The sequence below is a fragment of the Paramisgurnus dabryanus genome, chromosome 7 (assembly GCF_030506205.2).
Source record: "Paramisgurnus dabryanus chromosome 7, PD_genome_1.1, whole genome shotgun sequence".
Taxonomy (NCBI): Eukaryota; Metazoa; Chordata; class Actinopteri; order Cypriniformes; family Cobitidae; genus Paramisgurnus; species Paramisgurnus dabryanus.
Window position 1 is genome coordinate 5,378,569 of NC_133343.1, and position 18,501 is coordinate 5,397,069.

Here is an 18,501-nt window from a genome sequence, read left to right on the forward strand (position 1 = left end):
TAATGCATGGATGTTTGCGTTGCTGACCTGTTCATCTGGGTTGGCGAAGGGAAGCACAAGCACAATGTCACCAGCTTTCAGATCGAGTTCATCGTTGTCTGTTGCTCCATAGTCATGAATTGCTTTCACCTACCAAATATCACATTCATTTAAATCAATTTGGGGGGAATAGGGATATGTATTAAATTCATTTGCCGATATTTAGGCATGTATGTCTTAACAATACACAGATAGATGTAAATACAGTAATATGTTAAATAATGTTAATGTTAAAGCTGCAATCCGTAACTTTTTGGTTTAAAAGTTAACAAAAATCACTTATTAAGCAAACACATTTAAGCTGTTCAGATTTCGCAACATTTGCCTGTGCAAATACGTTATTGTTAATTTAGCTGCGCGGCAAGCGCGCTCAAATAGAGAGCGGCGTGGTTGCGACGCGCTTGCGATGCGTTCTTTTTATACAGCTGCGTCAGAGCCACATCGAGTTGAAAATGGAACTTTTCAGAATGTGCGTCTTCAACGCAGGTCATGTGACACGAACCAACCAATCAGAGCGCAACTGCCCAAGTGCGTTGTGCCGAGTACACACCAAAATATTTTTTACATCTTATACGATTTTCAAAATGTGATCGAGCACAAACATGAGGATAAAAAATCCTAGATTTAACCGTTTTTCTCCTATAGTGTGTGGTGTGCCATAATGTGACAAAGACAGCACACCACACACAAACAGATTTTCAACCAGATTCTTGATTGTGAACACAGGAAATCTCGCAAAATCTTGCAAGACTTCAGAATAGGCATGGCAGACGATATGCAGGAAGAAATTTCAATGAATGTTAAATGATTTTCATAGAAAATATAATGAATAAAAAGAAAATGGTTTGGGTGAAGTCATGGAGACAGCGGGAATATGGTCTGTACAAGTTCACTTTGCGCTGCGCCATGACTGCTTCCGCCTTCCATCATCTCGCTTTCTGATTGGATATTGTTTTGTTTCACTTGCTAATCTTACCCCCAATTTCCACCGACTGCAGAAAGGCTGCGGATCCGCTGCAGAACGGCAATCGGTTTCCATTCAAGTCTATGGGCCCTATCTTGCACCCAGCGCAATTGACTTTGTCAGTGACGCATGTATCATTCATATTTTGCGCCGGCGCACAGCAGGGTTTTTCCCTCCACAGATGCACGTCAGCAAACTAGGGAATGAACTTGCGCTCCCTGGGCGGTTCAGCGCAAAAAGGAGGCGTGTTGCGGCGCAAACCATCTCTTATGCTATTTTGCAGTTTCAAAAAACAATTGCGCTACTAACCAAAAAAAACTAGTCTAAAGTCAGTGGCGCGTTGCGCGTGGTTCATTATGCTATTTTAAGGGCGCATGCTTGACCATAATGTATAGCGTGCACAACGCGCATACACTTTGCTTATCTAATCTACACAGATGCAACAGTTATTTTTGCAAATCATAAATTGTTACACTTAAAAATATTAACACATGAGATAAGGGGAATCATAGTGGTGAGCATTGTGGTGATATTTTTTATTTATTCTCATGCAAATAACGATTAAAATATTTTCATAACTTTGTTGTGTGGCTGTATTACGTTTATTTTATGTAAATAATAGTTAAAATGTTTTCATAAGAAACCTTAATGTATATGAACTTGATTTGTAAGAGTACTTTGGGGTTGGACCTTGCTTGCGTTTCTTGGGTCCGATTTCAAAGCCCCCAAACCCTTTCAGCGGTGAGGGTGGACGCAGCGATGTCCTCTGCTGGCGTCAGGTCCTGAGGCAGATCCACCTCCCGTTACACGGCGTGCCCGATTTATGCTGGCAAGCGTGGGATTCCCCCGTACAAGAACGTGGGTCTCCTCGGCTGTGAACCGCTCCTGGCGTGCGCCTGGTAAATCCGTCATAATAATAGCAACCCGCCATGGAACTTGCGCCCTTGCGTTTAAAGGGAATGTTGGCTAGCGTTCTGATTGGTTTATTTGACGTTACGCCCAAACCACACCTATGAATAATGAACCTACTTCAGACCAACCCCTTATTGATTTGCGCCCGGCGCAAGAGTTATTTCTCACGCCGGGAAAATAGCATCAGCGCCCAAGATCCGCCCACAAACTCACTTGCGCGTTGCGCTTCGCACTTGCATTTCAGATCGTTAAAATAGAGCCCTATGTGTGTATTTCCACTGACTGCGTTCCGAATCTATCACAGCTCCGGCAATCCGCAGCCCTCAAATACGCAGAGCTTCTATTTTGGCCGGATGCCGGACAGCTTCGCAGGGCAGAGCCATGACTTTATCGCGTGATCATACCTGAATTCGCGAGATCTCGTGTTGTGATCTGGGCTGGTCCAGCAAAACGTCATAATGTAACGTCAAATTGGGCGGAGACAGAACTAGATATCGAGCGATCATCATGTGAATTTGCGAGACCTCATGGGTCCTCGTCACTTCAGCACACAGCCGCTCGCAGCGGAGCCGATCTGCAGCTGCTCCGCAGTTGGTGGAAATCCGGCGTTAAGAGCGTGAGCGAGTTTGTCCTTGGGGTTCCCCCAACACATCAGGATTTCGAATCATAAATATTAAGCATGTTTCGCGATCGGGGCGGCTCCAGCGTTCTTCCAGTTCAGACATTTTTAACACACCTCACACCAAGGGAAAATCTGATAAGATAATCTGTAGAACCGTCACGATAATCGGGACATAGATAGGATTGTCGGAAGGGGGTAAATCGGCCCAAATCATCTCGATTATCTTTTGGTGTGTTCCCAGCACAGTTGCGTTTTTAGACACAAAATGTAAACCACCTCTAAAATTCACAGATTCTCAACGGTGAGATTATAATAACGATTTATATGTTTGGCTGTCGGGTACGATTTTGTGGGAAATGTCAGTTTGATGTCATGTGACTTACTATACTAACAAACCGAACGACATCCAAGTGCTTGACCCCCAAAACCGCCAGAATGCACAGAAGTCATTTGATAGCGTCCCTGAGAAGTCTAGACGTTTTGGGGCGTACACACCAAATGCGAATTCAACAATTAGCGTGAGTAGATTACATACAAAGTCAATCCAAACTTGTGCGGAGTGATGCGAATGACGCGAATTGGACGGCAATTGCATCCTAATGACGAAATCGCACTCTAGGCCAGTGGTTCTCAAACTTTTTCACCATGCGGCCCCCCTTGTGTATGGTGCATTCCTTCGCCCCCCCCCCCCCAAAAGCTGTGCTGTTGGTTAGTAGCCTTATTTTTTGTGATAATGAAAATAAATTAAGATACATTTTAGATGAGAATTCATGATAAATTAATGTATTTTATAAAATGTCATAAAACTGGGGCCCCCCTGGCACCATCTCGCGGCCCCCCGTTTGAGAACCACTGCTCTAGGCAATCGTGGTGAATGTGAGTGCGCCCCAGAGAGAAACGTACGTAAAGCAACCTGCAATTTTATGTTTTAAACATAGATGGTGACAAAGACTTAAAAGTTATAGATTGCAGCTTTGAACTACTGTCTGAAGAGAACATGAAATGACCTTGAATCATTTTGTAAGAAGCAACTAGTTACCTAACAAACATTATTCTAGGGCAGTAAGTTATATTAGTAGTAAGACTAGGTTTTGGAACCAAGCAAATGTGTTGGGTTCACAACACACCTTAAACAAAACAGAAGGTGGCAGCTCAGCATCTGAAGAACCATTTGTCACTGTTGGAGTTTCATTCTACAAAAAAAAAGAAATAAAAGGAAAAGTTATGACACTTAAGCAAATCTGCTACATAAAGAGAAAGAAATTCAGCTCCCTCACACAAAACTACCACGGTTGACAGCACATACGCCATCCTAACACACCATACACACATCCACGTTCCTAAAGCGTCTTACACTCTGAGGCTCCTCCCACTGAGGTTGCTTAGACTCCGCCTCCCACACCTGAGCATTGCCAGTGTGTCCTACATCTGCATGCCGCTCTTGCCCTACCTGAGACCCATCCTCACCCCAGCACGCCAAAGCTCTGTCCCACTGTGTGTGTGCAGGAGCAGCCGTTTCATTATCCCAACCCTGCTGCTCATCCCAGCTAGGTGGTGCATAAGGATGCACGGCAGGAGCAGCATCAGCATCGCAGTTAGTGGCCTTGTAGGGCTGGCTGTACTTTTGCTCAGGAGCTTGATCATGCGAGTCCCACTGCTGAGATGAATCTGCAGTTGGTGTATGATAAGGCTGGTGTGGATGGAAGGGATTGTTTTGGGTGGTAAAATAGGGCAAGAAAGGGCCCAAGGGTCACAGAAAGACATGGGGAAGAGACGTCATTCCATCACCCAAACAAAACACTGTCCCTGTCTGCCTTTGGTTGGACAAACAGATGGCCTAGCCCCAAATATAATTCATGTGTCCAGCCAGTGTTGCTGTGTTGGGATGCACCAACAAGCCAAACAATATCACATTGCAACTTGTCACTTTATTGTCTTGTCACTTACACATGACAGCGACTTGCTCCGACATGACAATGGTGCACACTTTTTGGAGAATGAATCTCAAAGTGTCTGAATAGATAGGAGAAAGCGTTTTTGCATTGCAAAAATGACCTACATCATGTTTATGTAATATCCTTTGACCAAAATGTTCATATTTGTTAAATCTAATTCATCTAATCCAATGTGCTACAATTTGGAGTATCATAGGATCAAGCGCTTTGTTTGATTGGATTTGAACCAGATGGTAAACCACAAAGCTACCACACCCTCGTCGTGTGACATTAAACGTGACATTATAATGGGCTTTGCTATGCAAATCCCCACTATTTACATACAGTAGATGTGTTCCCTTAGCTCAGTTGGTAGGGCACTATGTTGGCAGCACAAAGATCATGGGAACACATAATGTTAAAGTATATACCGTAAATGCACTATAAGTCGCTCTGGATAAAAGTGTTTGCCAAATGCATAAATGTATGCATTTGGCAAATGTAGCTAAATGTATCGCTGCCGCGATTAATCAGAGCACCACCAAATCACAAACATCCGGCAAATGTGATTAGTCACAAGTTCTTACCTCCCATGAATCCCATGAAACCACCTTCCACAATGCAGCGCAAAATAAAAAATGCAAGATACATCTGTTACCATGCCAACAGTAAATACTACTAAAATCTCAACATCAGTAATAAGCGTTAATGATTAAAAAACTGTTGACTGCACTAAACATGAGAGGGATCCATGCATTTCGAATATGTGACCCTGGATCTTATAGGGTGGTTTCCCGGACAGGATTTAGATTAATCCAGGACTAGGCCTTAGTTATAGTTAGTTATATTAGGACATTTAAGTACAAACAAACCTACAAAAAACTATATTGGTGTGCATCTTGAGACAAAACAATGTCACTAATATATTATGTCAAAATATGTCAGGGCATTTTGTGTCCGGGAAACCACACCTATGTGTCGTAAGGGGAAAAAATTAATTGTGATTTATACATCATCTGAAAGTTGAATGCATAAGCTTTTCATTGATGTATGGCAGGTTAGGAGAGGACTTTGGCAAAATGTAACTATAAAATGTAACCGTGTAAATTTCTTTGTTCTGATAAACACGAAGGAAGATAATTTGAGGAATGTTTGTAACCAAAATGTTCGTGGACCCCATTCACTTTCATAGTAGGAAAAAATTTAAGTACTATGGAAGTAAATGGGGTCCACGAACCGTTTGGTTACAAACATTTCTCAAAATATCTTCCTTTGTGTTCATCAGAACAAAGAAATGTATACAGGTTTGTAACAACATGAGAGTTTTGTTCTTAATCTGTATGAATTTCTTTTTTTTGGGTGGTGAACTTTTTCTTTAAATGAGACCGCAATGGCCCATAAATCCGACCTCTGGAATGAGCCACAGATTGAGTAATAAAAATCCAAGCGGGTTTGGACTGTGCAGACAACAAAAAAACACTGCAAACATAAAAATGAGCAGATGCACTTAAGCTTTCCATCGTCAGATATGTGTCTATGTGTCTGGCAACCTGAGAGGGGGGCTGGAAAAACGTCTCCAGTATTATGAAATGCGACTGTGGTACAAAGTTCAACTGCTCCTTTAACTTTAAAGATATAGGGTGGTAAGTGTGTTAATGTAGTGTTTAAAGGTGCTCTTAGTGAATTCACGCGTTTTAGGCCATAACATTTTTTTTGTTTCATACAGTAAACATCTCCTCACTATCTGCTAGCTGCCTGTCCCCTGAACACACTGTATAAAACAGGGTCTCTGTAGACAGCCCAGGCTTCACAAACGGAAACAAAAACAAAATGGTCAAACCTACCACCACAAAACGTAACAAAGTGTTCCAGCCAATAAACGACGAGAAGGATTTGGGAGTGGGGGTTGGGCGCGTTCATGACTCGTTCAGAAAGCACGGAAGGGAGGGGAGGGGAGGAGTTAGCTACGCTCCGTTTTGTTTGAAAACACTTCGAACTTCAACAAGAAGTGACATTACACAGATTCGCTTGGAGAGCCTTAAAAGGAAAAGGAGATTAGGTCAGCTCGTTATACCCAAAATATAACAGCAGCACCTAACGCAATACGCACATCGCAATAGTTTGCAATAACTAAATTATTTTAATTCTTCAAAAGCTTATGTATAGTCAAAGTTTTAGAAAAAAGATTGGCACACGAATGTTAAAGGATTATTCCATTTTCTTAAAAGAAAACTCCATATAATTTACTCACCACCATGTCATCCAAAATGTTGATGTCTTTCTTTGTTCAGTCGAGAAGAAATTATGTTTTTTGATTTTTCTCATTTTAATGGACTTTAATAGAGCCCAACATTTAATACTTAACTAAACACTTAACAGTTTTTTTTCAACGGAGTTTCAAAGGACTACAAATGATCCCAAACGAGGCATAAGGGTCTTATCTAGCAAAACGATTGTCATTTTTGACAAGAAAAATAACAAATATGCACTTTTAAAGCACAACTTCTCGTCTAAATCCGGTCCAGCGCGACCTAATGAAATTCGTAGTGACGTAGGGAGATCACGTGTTACATATATAAAACGCACATTTGCGGACCATTGTAAACAATAAACTGACACAAAGACATTAATTAGTATCAGTTGACATAAAACAACGTAGGAACGGTCCTCTTTCTCAACACTTGTAAACCCTGGGGCGGGGTTTCGCGTTCGTCCTCTGTGACCTCTTGACATCATGATGTATTGCGTGAGGTCACGCTGACGCTTTCAGGACGGGATCTAGACGAGAAGTTGTGGTTTAAAAGTGTATATTTGTTATTTTAATTGTCAAAAATGACAATCGTTTCGCTAAATAAGACCCTTATGCCTCGTTTGGGATCGTTTTGAGTCCTTTGAAACTCCGTTGAAAAAAACTGTTAAGTGTTGAGTTAAGTGTTAAGTGGTGGTGGTGTCCATTAAAGTCCATTAAAATGAGAAAAATCCTGCAATGTTTTCCTCAAAAAACATAATTTCTTCTGGACTGAACAAAGAAAGACATCAACATTTTGGATGACATGGTGGTCAGTAAATTATCTGAATTTTTTTTTTAAGAAAAGGGAAAATTCCTTTAAAGGAAAAGGAGATTAGGGCAGCTCGTTATACCCAAAATATAACAGCAGCACATAACGCAATACGCACATCACAATAGTTTGCAATAACTAAATTATTTTAATTCTTCGAAAGCTTATGTATGGTCAAAGTTTAAAAAAAATATTGGCACACGAATGTTAATGCGTGTGTGCTCTGATATATGGAAGATGATCATCAATCAAAAAGAAACGTATACATTTGTTATATGATTTTTTTAGTTTATAAATATTTTCCCCAAACTGAAAGGATAACCATAAAGTTATCCCAGTTCCCTTCAATATCGTGCATCCCTAAAGTAGATATATGGACAGGTGTAGAGGCAGGGACAAGTATGAGTTTATGAAGGAAAGAACAGATATAGGAAGTGTTTAGATGAGAAAGGGAAGTAATTTGACCCCTGACCTGTGAAGGGGTTGTAATATTATTATCAGGAACAAGTGTATCTTCTATCAGGTCAATGATGTCGTCCTCTATCACCTCCTGAGATGAGGTCGGTCTGCTGGGCCGTGAAACCGGCGGATCTTCTCTGGACTGTCACACAGCACACACATGCACATACATGCGGATAGTGAAAAGAAAAAACACGACACACTGGGTTAAAACACACAAATATCAAATTTAAGGGTTGAAGCACCAATTGCATTAATATAATTTTCCTTTATTCAGGGTATTAAGATATACTACTTTACAAAAGGGTTAAACAAATAAAATAAAGCACATAAGGACATCACATTCATAAGCACAAACACGCACATTACCTTTGGCGGAGATTTAGGGATGTCTGACCCAGAATCAGACCCAGAGAGGTTGTGGTTGGGTGCCGTTTCACTGCATAAAAAGACAAAAAAAATCAATACTACAATTGAAACAAAACCATTCATAGGCGTCCTGTCTAAAATCAACCTCTAGGTGGAAGCACAGATCAATGTTAAAAAGCCAGACAGGTTAAAATCATTACCATGCAGCTCCACAGATGTTATGCCCATGCGATTATTTCACGTGTCAGCATTTACAAACGGTTTCACTTGCAAGTGTTAGTATGTCTTGAATACAACAAATGAGGAATAAACACAGATGCACTAAAACAAAACGTGTAGTCACCTTTCCTCGGTGCTGGCTGCATTGACATCTTTTCTGTGGGGTTTTTCGGGGAGGGATTTGATTTAATTGAAAGGGAAACTTCAGGAAACTTTACAGTGGTTTCTATAAAGAGAAGTGAAAAACACGTGCACTCACTTGACTTGACGCTGCTCGTCCAGTTTGGTCATAATGTCGCTTAGATTCTGGTTCAGCTGCAAATAAGAGAATACGTTTGTGAAGTAGGCAGAAATAATCTCATTAGTGTTTTGTAAATAAGAAACTATTATTGGCTCACTTTGCCCATGTCCGTGTGAAATTTCTCTTCCAGGCCGGCAACGCTCTGGAATGTGTTAACATAGAGGCCAACACGACTTTGGAGAAAGAAGGAGCTCAGTTTTATTCACTATAATGATAAGATAATGAGATGTTAAGATGGGTGTTATGTACCTGTTCCACAGGGTGGGAAGCTCCTCCTGAAGCTCATAATTGATCTCTTCAAAGACCTTTTGAGCTCTCCCCAACTCTTCCTCAGCCTAAACACAAACAAACACACCAACATACACAGTTATTATCATAAATACACTATCATTTACTGTGTTTACAGTATTTACAGTCCTGCAGCTCAGCCCACAGAGCATGGGGGTGGATAAAATGCACTTCTATATTTATTTTTTATGCCTTTATGGTTTCTATATATGCTAATGTACATGTATTTTGCAATAATATTATGTTTTTATATACTAATATGCATAGGCGTCGATTTCTTTTTCCGACGGTGGGTGCCTGCCACAACGTCACGCAAAGCGTGGCTTGCTTAGCAATGCCAGATGCTATAGGAGCGACCAAGCACTTTGGAAAAGAGGAGGAAAACGGCACAGTCGCATTTTCCACGTGGGTTTATGCACGAAATGTGAAGTACTGTAGATATTACAACTTATAAGATCCACCAATCAGAGAGGTTCCCGAATTTTTAAAAGCGTTTTTGATTCAAATTAATTGAGGGGATCGGCGCGTATGCTAATGTGTATTTACTATACATGTAACAATGCAAAATTGTGCTATAGAAAAAAATAATAATTTAAAGCACACATAAGGTCATATCTATAAAGCATAAATAGCAGTCCTTCCAGAAAAACACAGAGTTTTTTTGTGATTGTTGCGGGTAAAAATCCACGATCTTGAGGCACATTTTCTTAAAAAATGCTATATGCGGGATATTTATGCAATTTTATGCGATGAAATTGCGGGAACTTGCAAAAACTGTTTGCAGTTTTTGTATGATGTTCACGTCTCATAATCACATCACTTCATAACGTTCCCATGGCAACAGGGGACATGTCTGCGCTTGTGTGAAGTAAATGCAAAATTTTTCAACTTTCTGCTAAGATATATGTGATTTTTGCTATGAAAATGCGGGGATTATGAAATCATGCAATCCCCGCATATTTTGCACATTAAAATTTATTCTGCAAAAGTGCAAGGTATTTGAAAAAATCTGGCCCCCGCATAAATATGCAGACTTTGGCTGACTATGCGTTGAATCATGCGATCGCATAATTGCGTTTTTCTCTGGAGGGACTGCAATAGACAGAAATACACCTTAGGAATAATGCAATGTAAAAATATAATAATAATATAAGACATCACATTGATAAGGTCTGGACTGTGAGTGGGTGGGCGGGGTTAGACAGGTTAGGGGAGGGTTCACAGGCTGAGTGACAGACGGGTCACCTGGTTTCTCGAGAGGTTAGTTTGAGCGATTTGATGCGCTGTGATTATTCCCTGAGCCCAGCCAGGAGCTGCTTTCTCCACCAGAGCCAGTGGCTAGACATGCACAAGAAAATCGATATCGAGAGAAAAGATAAAGAGAAACCAGCAAGGAGAGAAAGGTTAAGCGATTTGTTAGCTTGTGCAAATTTCATCATCAAGCAAGATTATGCAAAAAGCTTTTACAAAGCTTGTGCAAACACACACACACATACATACTCAAGCAAATTAAAGCCCTCACAGTTATAGTTAGTTACCAATATTAGCGGACAACAGGGCAGATATGTTACGGAATAAATAAAGGGGTGCATGAGATACAGCAAACTAGTGAGCATCTGGTACTTTGGCAATTTTGGCCTCATCCTTTTTCTTGGCTTTCTGTATGGAGGCAAAGTGATGCCTGGCACTGTCAAAGTCGACCAGCTTCCTTTCACGCTTTGCAATGCGAGCCTGCAAAGGAAGTCAGAGATATATAAAATATGATATGTCGAAACAAAGCCAGTGTAAGATAGCAGATTTACAAGTTTCATAGTTAATAAAAAGTCTAAGTGGTTCTTCAATGTGATTGACTGGGAGGTTGTGTGAGAGTTGCTGGATGGTTGCTTTAGTGTTTTTCAGCATGTTGCTAGTGCAGGGTACCCCCAGGATTGTCAAACCTAAATTCAAGGCCTTTTTAAGACCTTTTTAATACCACTTCAAATGAAATTTAATACCTACATCGCGCCCAATCGAGTAGAATAAATCATTTTAAATAACGTAATATAGCTCAAATAATTACTATTTACAAGTGTTTGAACATTCATGACAACATGCCTCTGAAAGGCTGAGTCCAAGGCCCAAACGGCCTAACCCTTATCTTTACCCAACAATCAAAACCAACAATCAAATAGATTTAATAGATTTAAATGTACATTTATTGTAAATTTAAAAATCCCAAAATCAGGGATGGGCAACTGGAGGGCCAGGGGCCACATGCGGCCCGCCTCTTTATCTTGTGCAGCCCGCCACGTTTTAATATGACCATTATGTCGGATAAGGTCATTTATGTTAAAACAATAGCCTTGTTTGATCCATGAAATAAGCTGCAAACCAAACAATAACACCAATTTTAAGGTATACATTTTTTGCTGTTTAATATAGTTAAGATAATAACAACATCTTATACCACTCATCAGTAATGCTCTGAACCAGAATAATACTGACAAACAAAATTAACCATATTATGGCAAATGAAACAAAAACCCCTCAAACACAACAACAAATTAAAATGTAATGCTATTTTGACCCTAAAAAGACAAGAGATCTGTTCACTGCACCAAACAAAAAAACTGGACACAAGCTCATGGATATATTTCTGTTAATCTTTATACAGGACCATACTAAAGTTTTCTAATGCTAACTTAGTGTGACAATGTAAATATGTAGCCTATAGTATATATTGCAAGATGATATTATCTAATTAAACAGCAAACAAAATATATAATAGCTTTCAAATTTGCGTTATTGTTGCAGCTTATTATTGCATGGATCACACAAGACTATTGTTTAACATATAAATGATCTTCTCCGACATAATGATCATATTAAAACGTGTCTTCTCTACCTAGATTTACTAGAGACGGATTGTGGAACAGAAGATTGTGTGTGTCACTGATTAAATCAAACAACCGATCACAGGTGCGAGGACACCCGTCATTGTCCTGCCCCCACAGTCCCAAAGTCAACTTGATCGAGCAAGTGCGTGTTGTGTTACTGCAAGCGCATAGAGAAAGTCGAACGAGCGCTCATCCCACACTTTACTTTATCATCTCAGCCTTTTTACTTAACTTTTTACTTTGCTCGGGTGACTGCATTTGTGCGCTTTGAACAGAGGTGCGCTCTCGGGAGGACGTTTTTCAGCGCGCGAATAGTGTTCTGTGAACACGAGAGAATGCTTTCCCGCGCGCGAATAGTGTTCTGCGCGCTCGCTAAGATGCTGTTCCAAACATGGATAGTGTTCTGCGCTCGTATCTATCACTCGCGCATGGTTTTCGTGCACGTGAGTTTTGTGTCTACATTAACAGCATATAAATCTATTGATCATTTGAAAAATTAAGACCTCCGTGAAGAATTCAAGACTTTGAGGTGAAATTCAATACCTTTTAAGGCCTTAATATGGGAAAATGAAATTCAATGCTTTTTCAAGACTTTTAAGACTCCGCGGGTACCCTGTAGTGTATTTGGGGAAGGGCAGTAACCACAATAGACATTGAGGGGGACATGTCCCCCAAAAATCAGAAACATCCCTATTGTACCAGAAATGTTTGATTATTTTAATATAGATTTATATATATTACTGTATGTTTTTGTCTGCACAATGTTTAAGATGTGGTTACGGCCTTGATTAAGGGTGTTTGCTATTTATCTAGGGTGTCCTTAGTGGTTTGTTGGTAGTTTCTGATGACCCAAAAAGGCCCCCTTTATATCTATTTAACATTCTGATACCTCGATATGGTTTATGTGCTTTCTTACAAACGTAACAAACCTTTATATCTGGAAATTGAGCCAAGTATGTATCCATGGTAACGACGGCATTATCCAAAAGCTCCTGGTGAAACTCTTGCCACAGGTGGTCAGTGTTCTGTAAATTATAAACACAATCAGACATATTCACACTCATACTGTAACTTTGTCACAAATTCACACGCAAACACACTGACAAACCACATGTGACAGATGACATGCTACTTTATTTACCACCTCTATTACTATACAAGAAGAAGTACCTTTAATATCACATCTACTTTAAACTACACCAGGCATCCTTCTCTCTCTATATGGTCTATTTAAGGCAGTGGTTCTCAAACTTTTTGGCATGACCCCAACCCCACATAGGGTGCATCTTCACACCCCGACCAAAGAAAATCCATGACATAAAACATTCTCAAACCTACAATTTCAATTAAACAAAACATATTAAATGATACAATGTAGCGCGGTTGGTTAGTAGAGGTTTAATTACACAGAATTTATAATAAATTAAGTCTTTGTCAAAAAACTGGCACCATCTCGCGCCCCCCAGTTCGAGAACCACTGGTTTAAGTAATTTGTCATGTTTACCTCCAAATTATTATCCATTTCTCTCTCTATCATTTCCTTTATTCATGAAGAGATGGATGAGCAGAAGGAAAGGACCAAAAATTTAGAAAGTAAGTAACTTTGCAACTACATATAAACTAACTCTCATTATATAAGTAAAGTGTTAAGGCCAAAGTATGGTCAATTTTTACATGAGGGACTGCAAAAAGTGTGTGAGAAGCAATTATTGTCATCAGAAGATTGCGCGTACATGTAGGGCCGAATTTTTGTAATGTAATATGTAGACCAGAAAATGCGTTGCATTTTGTCGCACTGCGCATGTGTCGAACATCTGCGTACACGTACGAGTCAAATAAACTATGCTTTGCAAGGCTGTGCGTTCGACTGTGCACGTACGTTTGCATACACGTAAAAAAACAGACTATACTGCATGCTTTAAGGGTATGATTAAGGATGGGTTAATGTTAGTAGAATAATGCTGCAATTACACGACAATGATTTAGTTAGGGACAGAAAAGTTTTTCTTTGCGTTTCTAAAAAAGTTCACGTACACACGACAACGCTGTAAAAAGATCTGCGTTTCCATAGATAAATACGCTGTAATACGTGTACCAGGCCAGTAGTTGGTGACGCAGGCCTGGCTCCACGGGGGGGCAGAGTGGGCCTGGCCCACCCAATCAGAGGCTTGGCCCACCCTGGCCCCACACCACATTAACAGCCAATCTTTTGGGCAAAAACCTGAAATGTTATACTATATTAACAGATGTGAGAATATTTCTTAAGAAAAACTGCATTTTTGATTAATTTAACATTTTTAGTTTGTAACAATTTGATGTAAATAGTTATTTTAAAAGAACTTCCCCTTTTTATCAAATCTTAAGTTAATTAATTAATAGAAGATCTGTTAAAGGGATAGTTCGGCCAAAAATGATATTAAACCCATGATTTACTCACCCCCAAGCTGTCCGAGTTGCATATGTTTATCGTTTTTCATACAAACACATTTTCAGATATTTTAGAAAATGTTTTAGATCTTTCAGTTGATTAAATGTAATGTTATGGGGTCCACGACCTTCAAGTCCAAAAAAAGTGCGTCCATCCTTCACAAATTAAATCCAAACGGCTCCAGGATGATAAACAAAGGTCTTCTGAGGGTAATCCGCGCGGTGTTGTTGTAGAAATATCCATATTTAAAACTTTATTAACGAAAATAAATACCTTCCGGTAGCGCCGCCATCTTAGTCGCGTCCGAATTTAGGATGAGAGCTTACGCAGCCTACAGAGGCTACTCTGCTGCTGCCGAATTTGTCATACGTCACTAAGAAAAGTGCGTACACTACGCTAATACTCTCTCCTGAATACAGAGGAGTCTAAGATGCCGGCGCTACCGGAAGGTAGTTATTTACGTTAATAAAGTTTTAAATATGGATATTTCTACAACAACACCGCGCGGATTACCCTCAGAAGACCTTTGTTTATCATCCTGGAGCCATTTGGATTTAATTTGTGAAGGATGGACGCACTTTTTTGGACTTGAAGGTCGTGGACCCTGTAACATTACATTTATTCAACTGAAAGATCTAAAACATTTTCTAAAATATCCGAAAATGTGTTTGTCTGAAAAACGATGGACATATGCAACTCGGACAGCTTGGGGGTGAGTAAATCATGGGTTTAATATCATTTTTGGCCGAACTATCCCTTTAAAGGGTAAAAAAAACATTACAAATTCAAAAAGAAAGAATGTAAAAATAAACATGTTAACCATTTTTATATATACATAAAGTTGCTAAATAGTTCCAAAATATGTAAATGTAAATATTAAAAATGAAGAAAACACAAACACAACAATAACAAACAACCCTAACAATTGTCTTAAATATATGATATTAAAACTATAGACGTCAGATTAAAGCATTAACGACCGGCCAACCTGGAATATCACTTGGCCCACCTTTCATCTCATATCTGGAGCCGGGCCTGTGGTGACTTTACTTTGTAAAGAAACACTACACGCCTGCACACATCCGCATTCTTCTACAGAGCAATAAATACAAATAATCAAGATGGCAAAAGCATCAAACAACTATGTTTAGACGTACGATGAGGTAGGTTTATTACTACTAACAATAAAGCGGCAAAAACAGCCACTATTGTTACTTCCCCGTACCTATAGACTGATATTAACACATGCGCATGATGTCACCGTTATCACCGATTTACGTTTTTGTAGATGACACGAACATGACAAGTTTTAAAATATTTTCAAAACCCCAAAACGTCATTGTTGTGTAAACGTACAGCCAAACCGCATTTTCCCAATTTTTCGGTTGAAAACATTGTAATGTGAATGGCCCCAAAGTTGATATGTAGTTGCACAGATACTTATAGTCAGTAGAATGTCTGTTCGGGAAACATCTCAATAAAGTGTAAGTATAGATATTAAGCAAACATTCAACTAATACTTTAATGACTGGAAGTCTAGAAGAAAATGCAAAATGACTTCCAATTAGTAAAATTGTGCAATAAAGTCCTACAAAACAACATTCATACAGTCTTAAAATGTTGTGGTCAGGTTACAACACTCCACAATAAATTTTTTTTGTCAAAAGTCAGTTTTTTGCTTAAAAGACTCAATTATGTATCAACTGTGTATGACGTCTTAGGCATCTGCCCTAAAATTAAAGGAATTAAAACGGACAAAGACAAAGGTTTACAGAGAGTTTAGAGCCTAAATCAGTGTTGATAGAAAATTCAGATTTGCAAATTTAGATTTATGATCTTTGGATTAAATTCTGAGCAATCTAATGTTTCATTCATTTATGCATGAGAAGTGATTACCGGTGATCTGAGAATCTAAGACACAAGATTTATAGACTTGAGTAAAAGTGTCAGTTTGTTCTCCATTTCATTTCACTGATGTCTAGCAGAAACAATAGTGATATTGAGAAGATCTCATGTCCTATTTTATTCCCTCTGTGACTTCTCACACACATCTCACACAACCCACACAGAGGTTCATTTCACACACAAAGTCTGTCTGTGATGTGCTTACACACCTCCACGAGGGAGTTCACCTCTTCTTTGCCAAACCACTCGGGGTCGTAAATGTCTGCCAGACAGTCATGCAGACGCTTTGAACACTCGTGCATCGCTGCGGAAACAGACAGTGGGTCAGACATTGACACGTTCACGCGGATATTGGCGAACAGTCAATCGCTGAACTTTCAGAGAAGTGAGAGCTTTTGTGGGCACAGGAGGAAGTTCAGGGGCATCTGTTCGCCAGCATTACAGTTTTGCATGAGAATGCTTTACATTCATTGGTTCTTAAAGGAACAGTTCACATAAAATGTTGTCATTCTGTTGATATACGTTTCTGTATGCTGTGTGTCTTTTTAAACCCATATGATTTTATTTCTTCCATAAAACCCAAAAGGCAGAATGTAATGGCTGCTCTTTTCCGAACCTTGAAAGTGAATAGGTATTGCGACAAAAACAACATAACAGTATCATAAATGTAAACCATAACTAGTGCTCTGTATTTTAATTGTTGTCAGACTACATCTAGCTTTGTAAAAGAACATACATTTCTTGTTTTGACATCAACATGAGATTTGATATTTGAGGCAGAAGGCAAGACTTTCAGCAAATATTGTGTAATATTACAAAAAAGATAAAGTTACCAGTGGAGTTTCTAGGGGAGCTTTGGGGGCTTAAGCCCCTACACTGTAAAAATTTGGGTCAACTTAAAAAATTTAATTGGTGAGGCCTAAAATTTGTTTAATGTGTAAATATTTGAGGTTTTATCAAAGAAAAAATATTTTAAAGAGTTTTTATACTTTAGATTTTTAACTTAAAGTTTAGTTTCATGTGCTAACGTGAAACTTTCATGTGCTCACGCGAAACCATGTGCAGAATTTTTTTTTAAAGTTTTATTTCGTGTGCTCGCGTGAAACTAAACTTTATTTAATTTTTGCTTTATGTCCCCTTAGGGGCTTCGTTATTTTAAGTAATTTATGCAATTGCTTAAAATTTCAAGGAAAACTTACTTAAAAAAGTGAATTTTAAATAAATTCAGCGTATTATTTTTTACAGTGTAGCGTCCGAAATTTCGGTGCATCCCTAGAATATACTGCATACACAGTATACCATTAGAAAAGCTATAAGAATTTTGTCTGTTATCTCTTTTTGTGTTTCATGGAAGAAAATCTTTGTTTGGAACACCATGTGTGATTTTTCCATTGGGGTGAACTTTTCCTTTAAGAGGAAGCCAAAAACGTATAACAAAGCCAGAAAACAATTTCCACATGTTTATCACCTAGAAAGACCTCTGTTACAAATTGAAAAAGCCACAGCCAGATGCAAGATAAAGTATGTTCAGTTACAATGTCATGTTTCATGTTTTGAAAGACGTTCACGTATTTAATGCTCGTATAATGTATTCTGCAAAAGGCTGTAGTTAAATACAAAAGCACATGTGACCATACAAAAAATTTATGTTATCCATTTTCCACTTGAGTGTTGTATTTGTATTTCTTTAAAATTGCATAATAAGCATTAATAGGGAATGTGTAAAGTAAATCAAGCTAAATCAAATCATACACACAAAGCTAAAAGTTTCTGCCATACAGCCTTACTTTTGACTGCCACCAAATACGCCTTTAAGTCTCTCTGGAGTTTGGTGCCGTCAGCCTGTGGACAGATATCAAAACAAAATAAAGAAACCATCATGAGATATTTAAGAAGTAGTATAAAGGAAACCGGAGATGGGTCAAATGTCAAAGGAAAGCTGTATATTAAGCACGGGGGTCAGAGAGGGTGAAACGTCAAGGGTCTTACCAGCTGCTTGTTAAAGTTCGCCACCTCCTCTTCGAAGGCCGTGTCTTTCGTCTCATCAGCCTTCCCCAACTTCTGTAACACCTGTTTGAGAAAACAGTCAACATCACAACTATGCTCACAGTGGCACAGGTTAACAC

The 18,501-nt window shown here is 39.1% G+C and overlaps 1 protein-coding gene across 4 annotated transcripts in view; it reads right to left on the reverse strand.

The window, feature by feature from the left end:
- The window catches only part of bin1b (bridging integrator 1b), a 34,264-nt gene that overhangs the window by 2,227 nt on the left and 13,536 nt on the right, over positions 1-18,501 (reverse strand). The window contains exons 2-14 of one of the 4 annotated variants that reach the window (XM_065293754.1): positions 18,365-18,445; positions 18,163-18,217; positions 16,585-16,679; positions 12,972-13,067; positions 10,790-10,897; positions 9,128-9,213; positions 8,976-9,051; positions 8,837-8,892; positions 8,702-8,734; positions 8,359-8,428; positions 8,003-8,131; positions 3,665-3,730; positions 28-129 (exon numbers count right to left, since the gene is read on the reverse strand). In XM_065293754.1, the coding sequence (XP_065149826.1) occupies positions 28-129; positions 3,665-3,730; positions 8,003-8,131; positions 8,359-8,428; positions 8,702-8,734; positions 8,837-8,892; positions 8,976-9,051; positions 9,128-9,213; positions 10,790-10,897; positions 12,972-13,067; positions 16,585-16,679; positions 18,163-18,217; positions 18,365-18,445 (1,053 nt within the window). The remainder of the gene's footprint in view (positions 1-27; positions 130-3,664; positions 3,731-8,002; positions 8,132-8,358; positions 8,429-8,701; positions 8,735-8,836; positions 8,893-8,975; positions 9,052-9,127; positions 9,214-10,789; positions 10,898-12,971; positions 13,068-16,584; positions 16,680-18,162; positions 18,218-18,364; positions 18,446-18,501) is intronic. The other 3 variants (XM_065293756.1, XM_065293757.1, XM_065293758.1) reach the window with 3 other exon arrangements.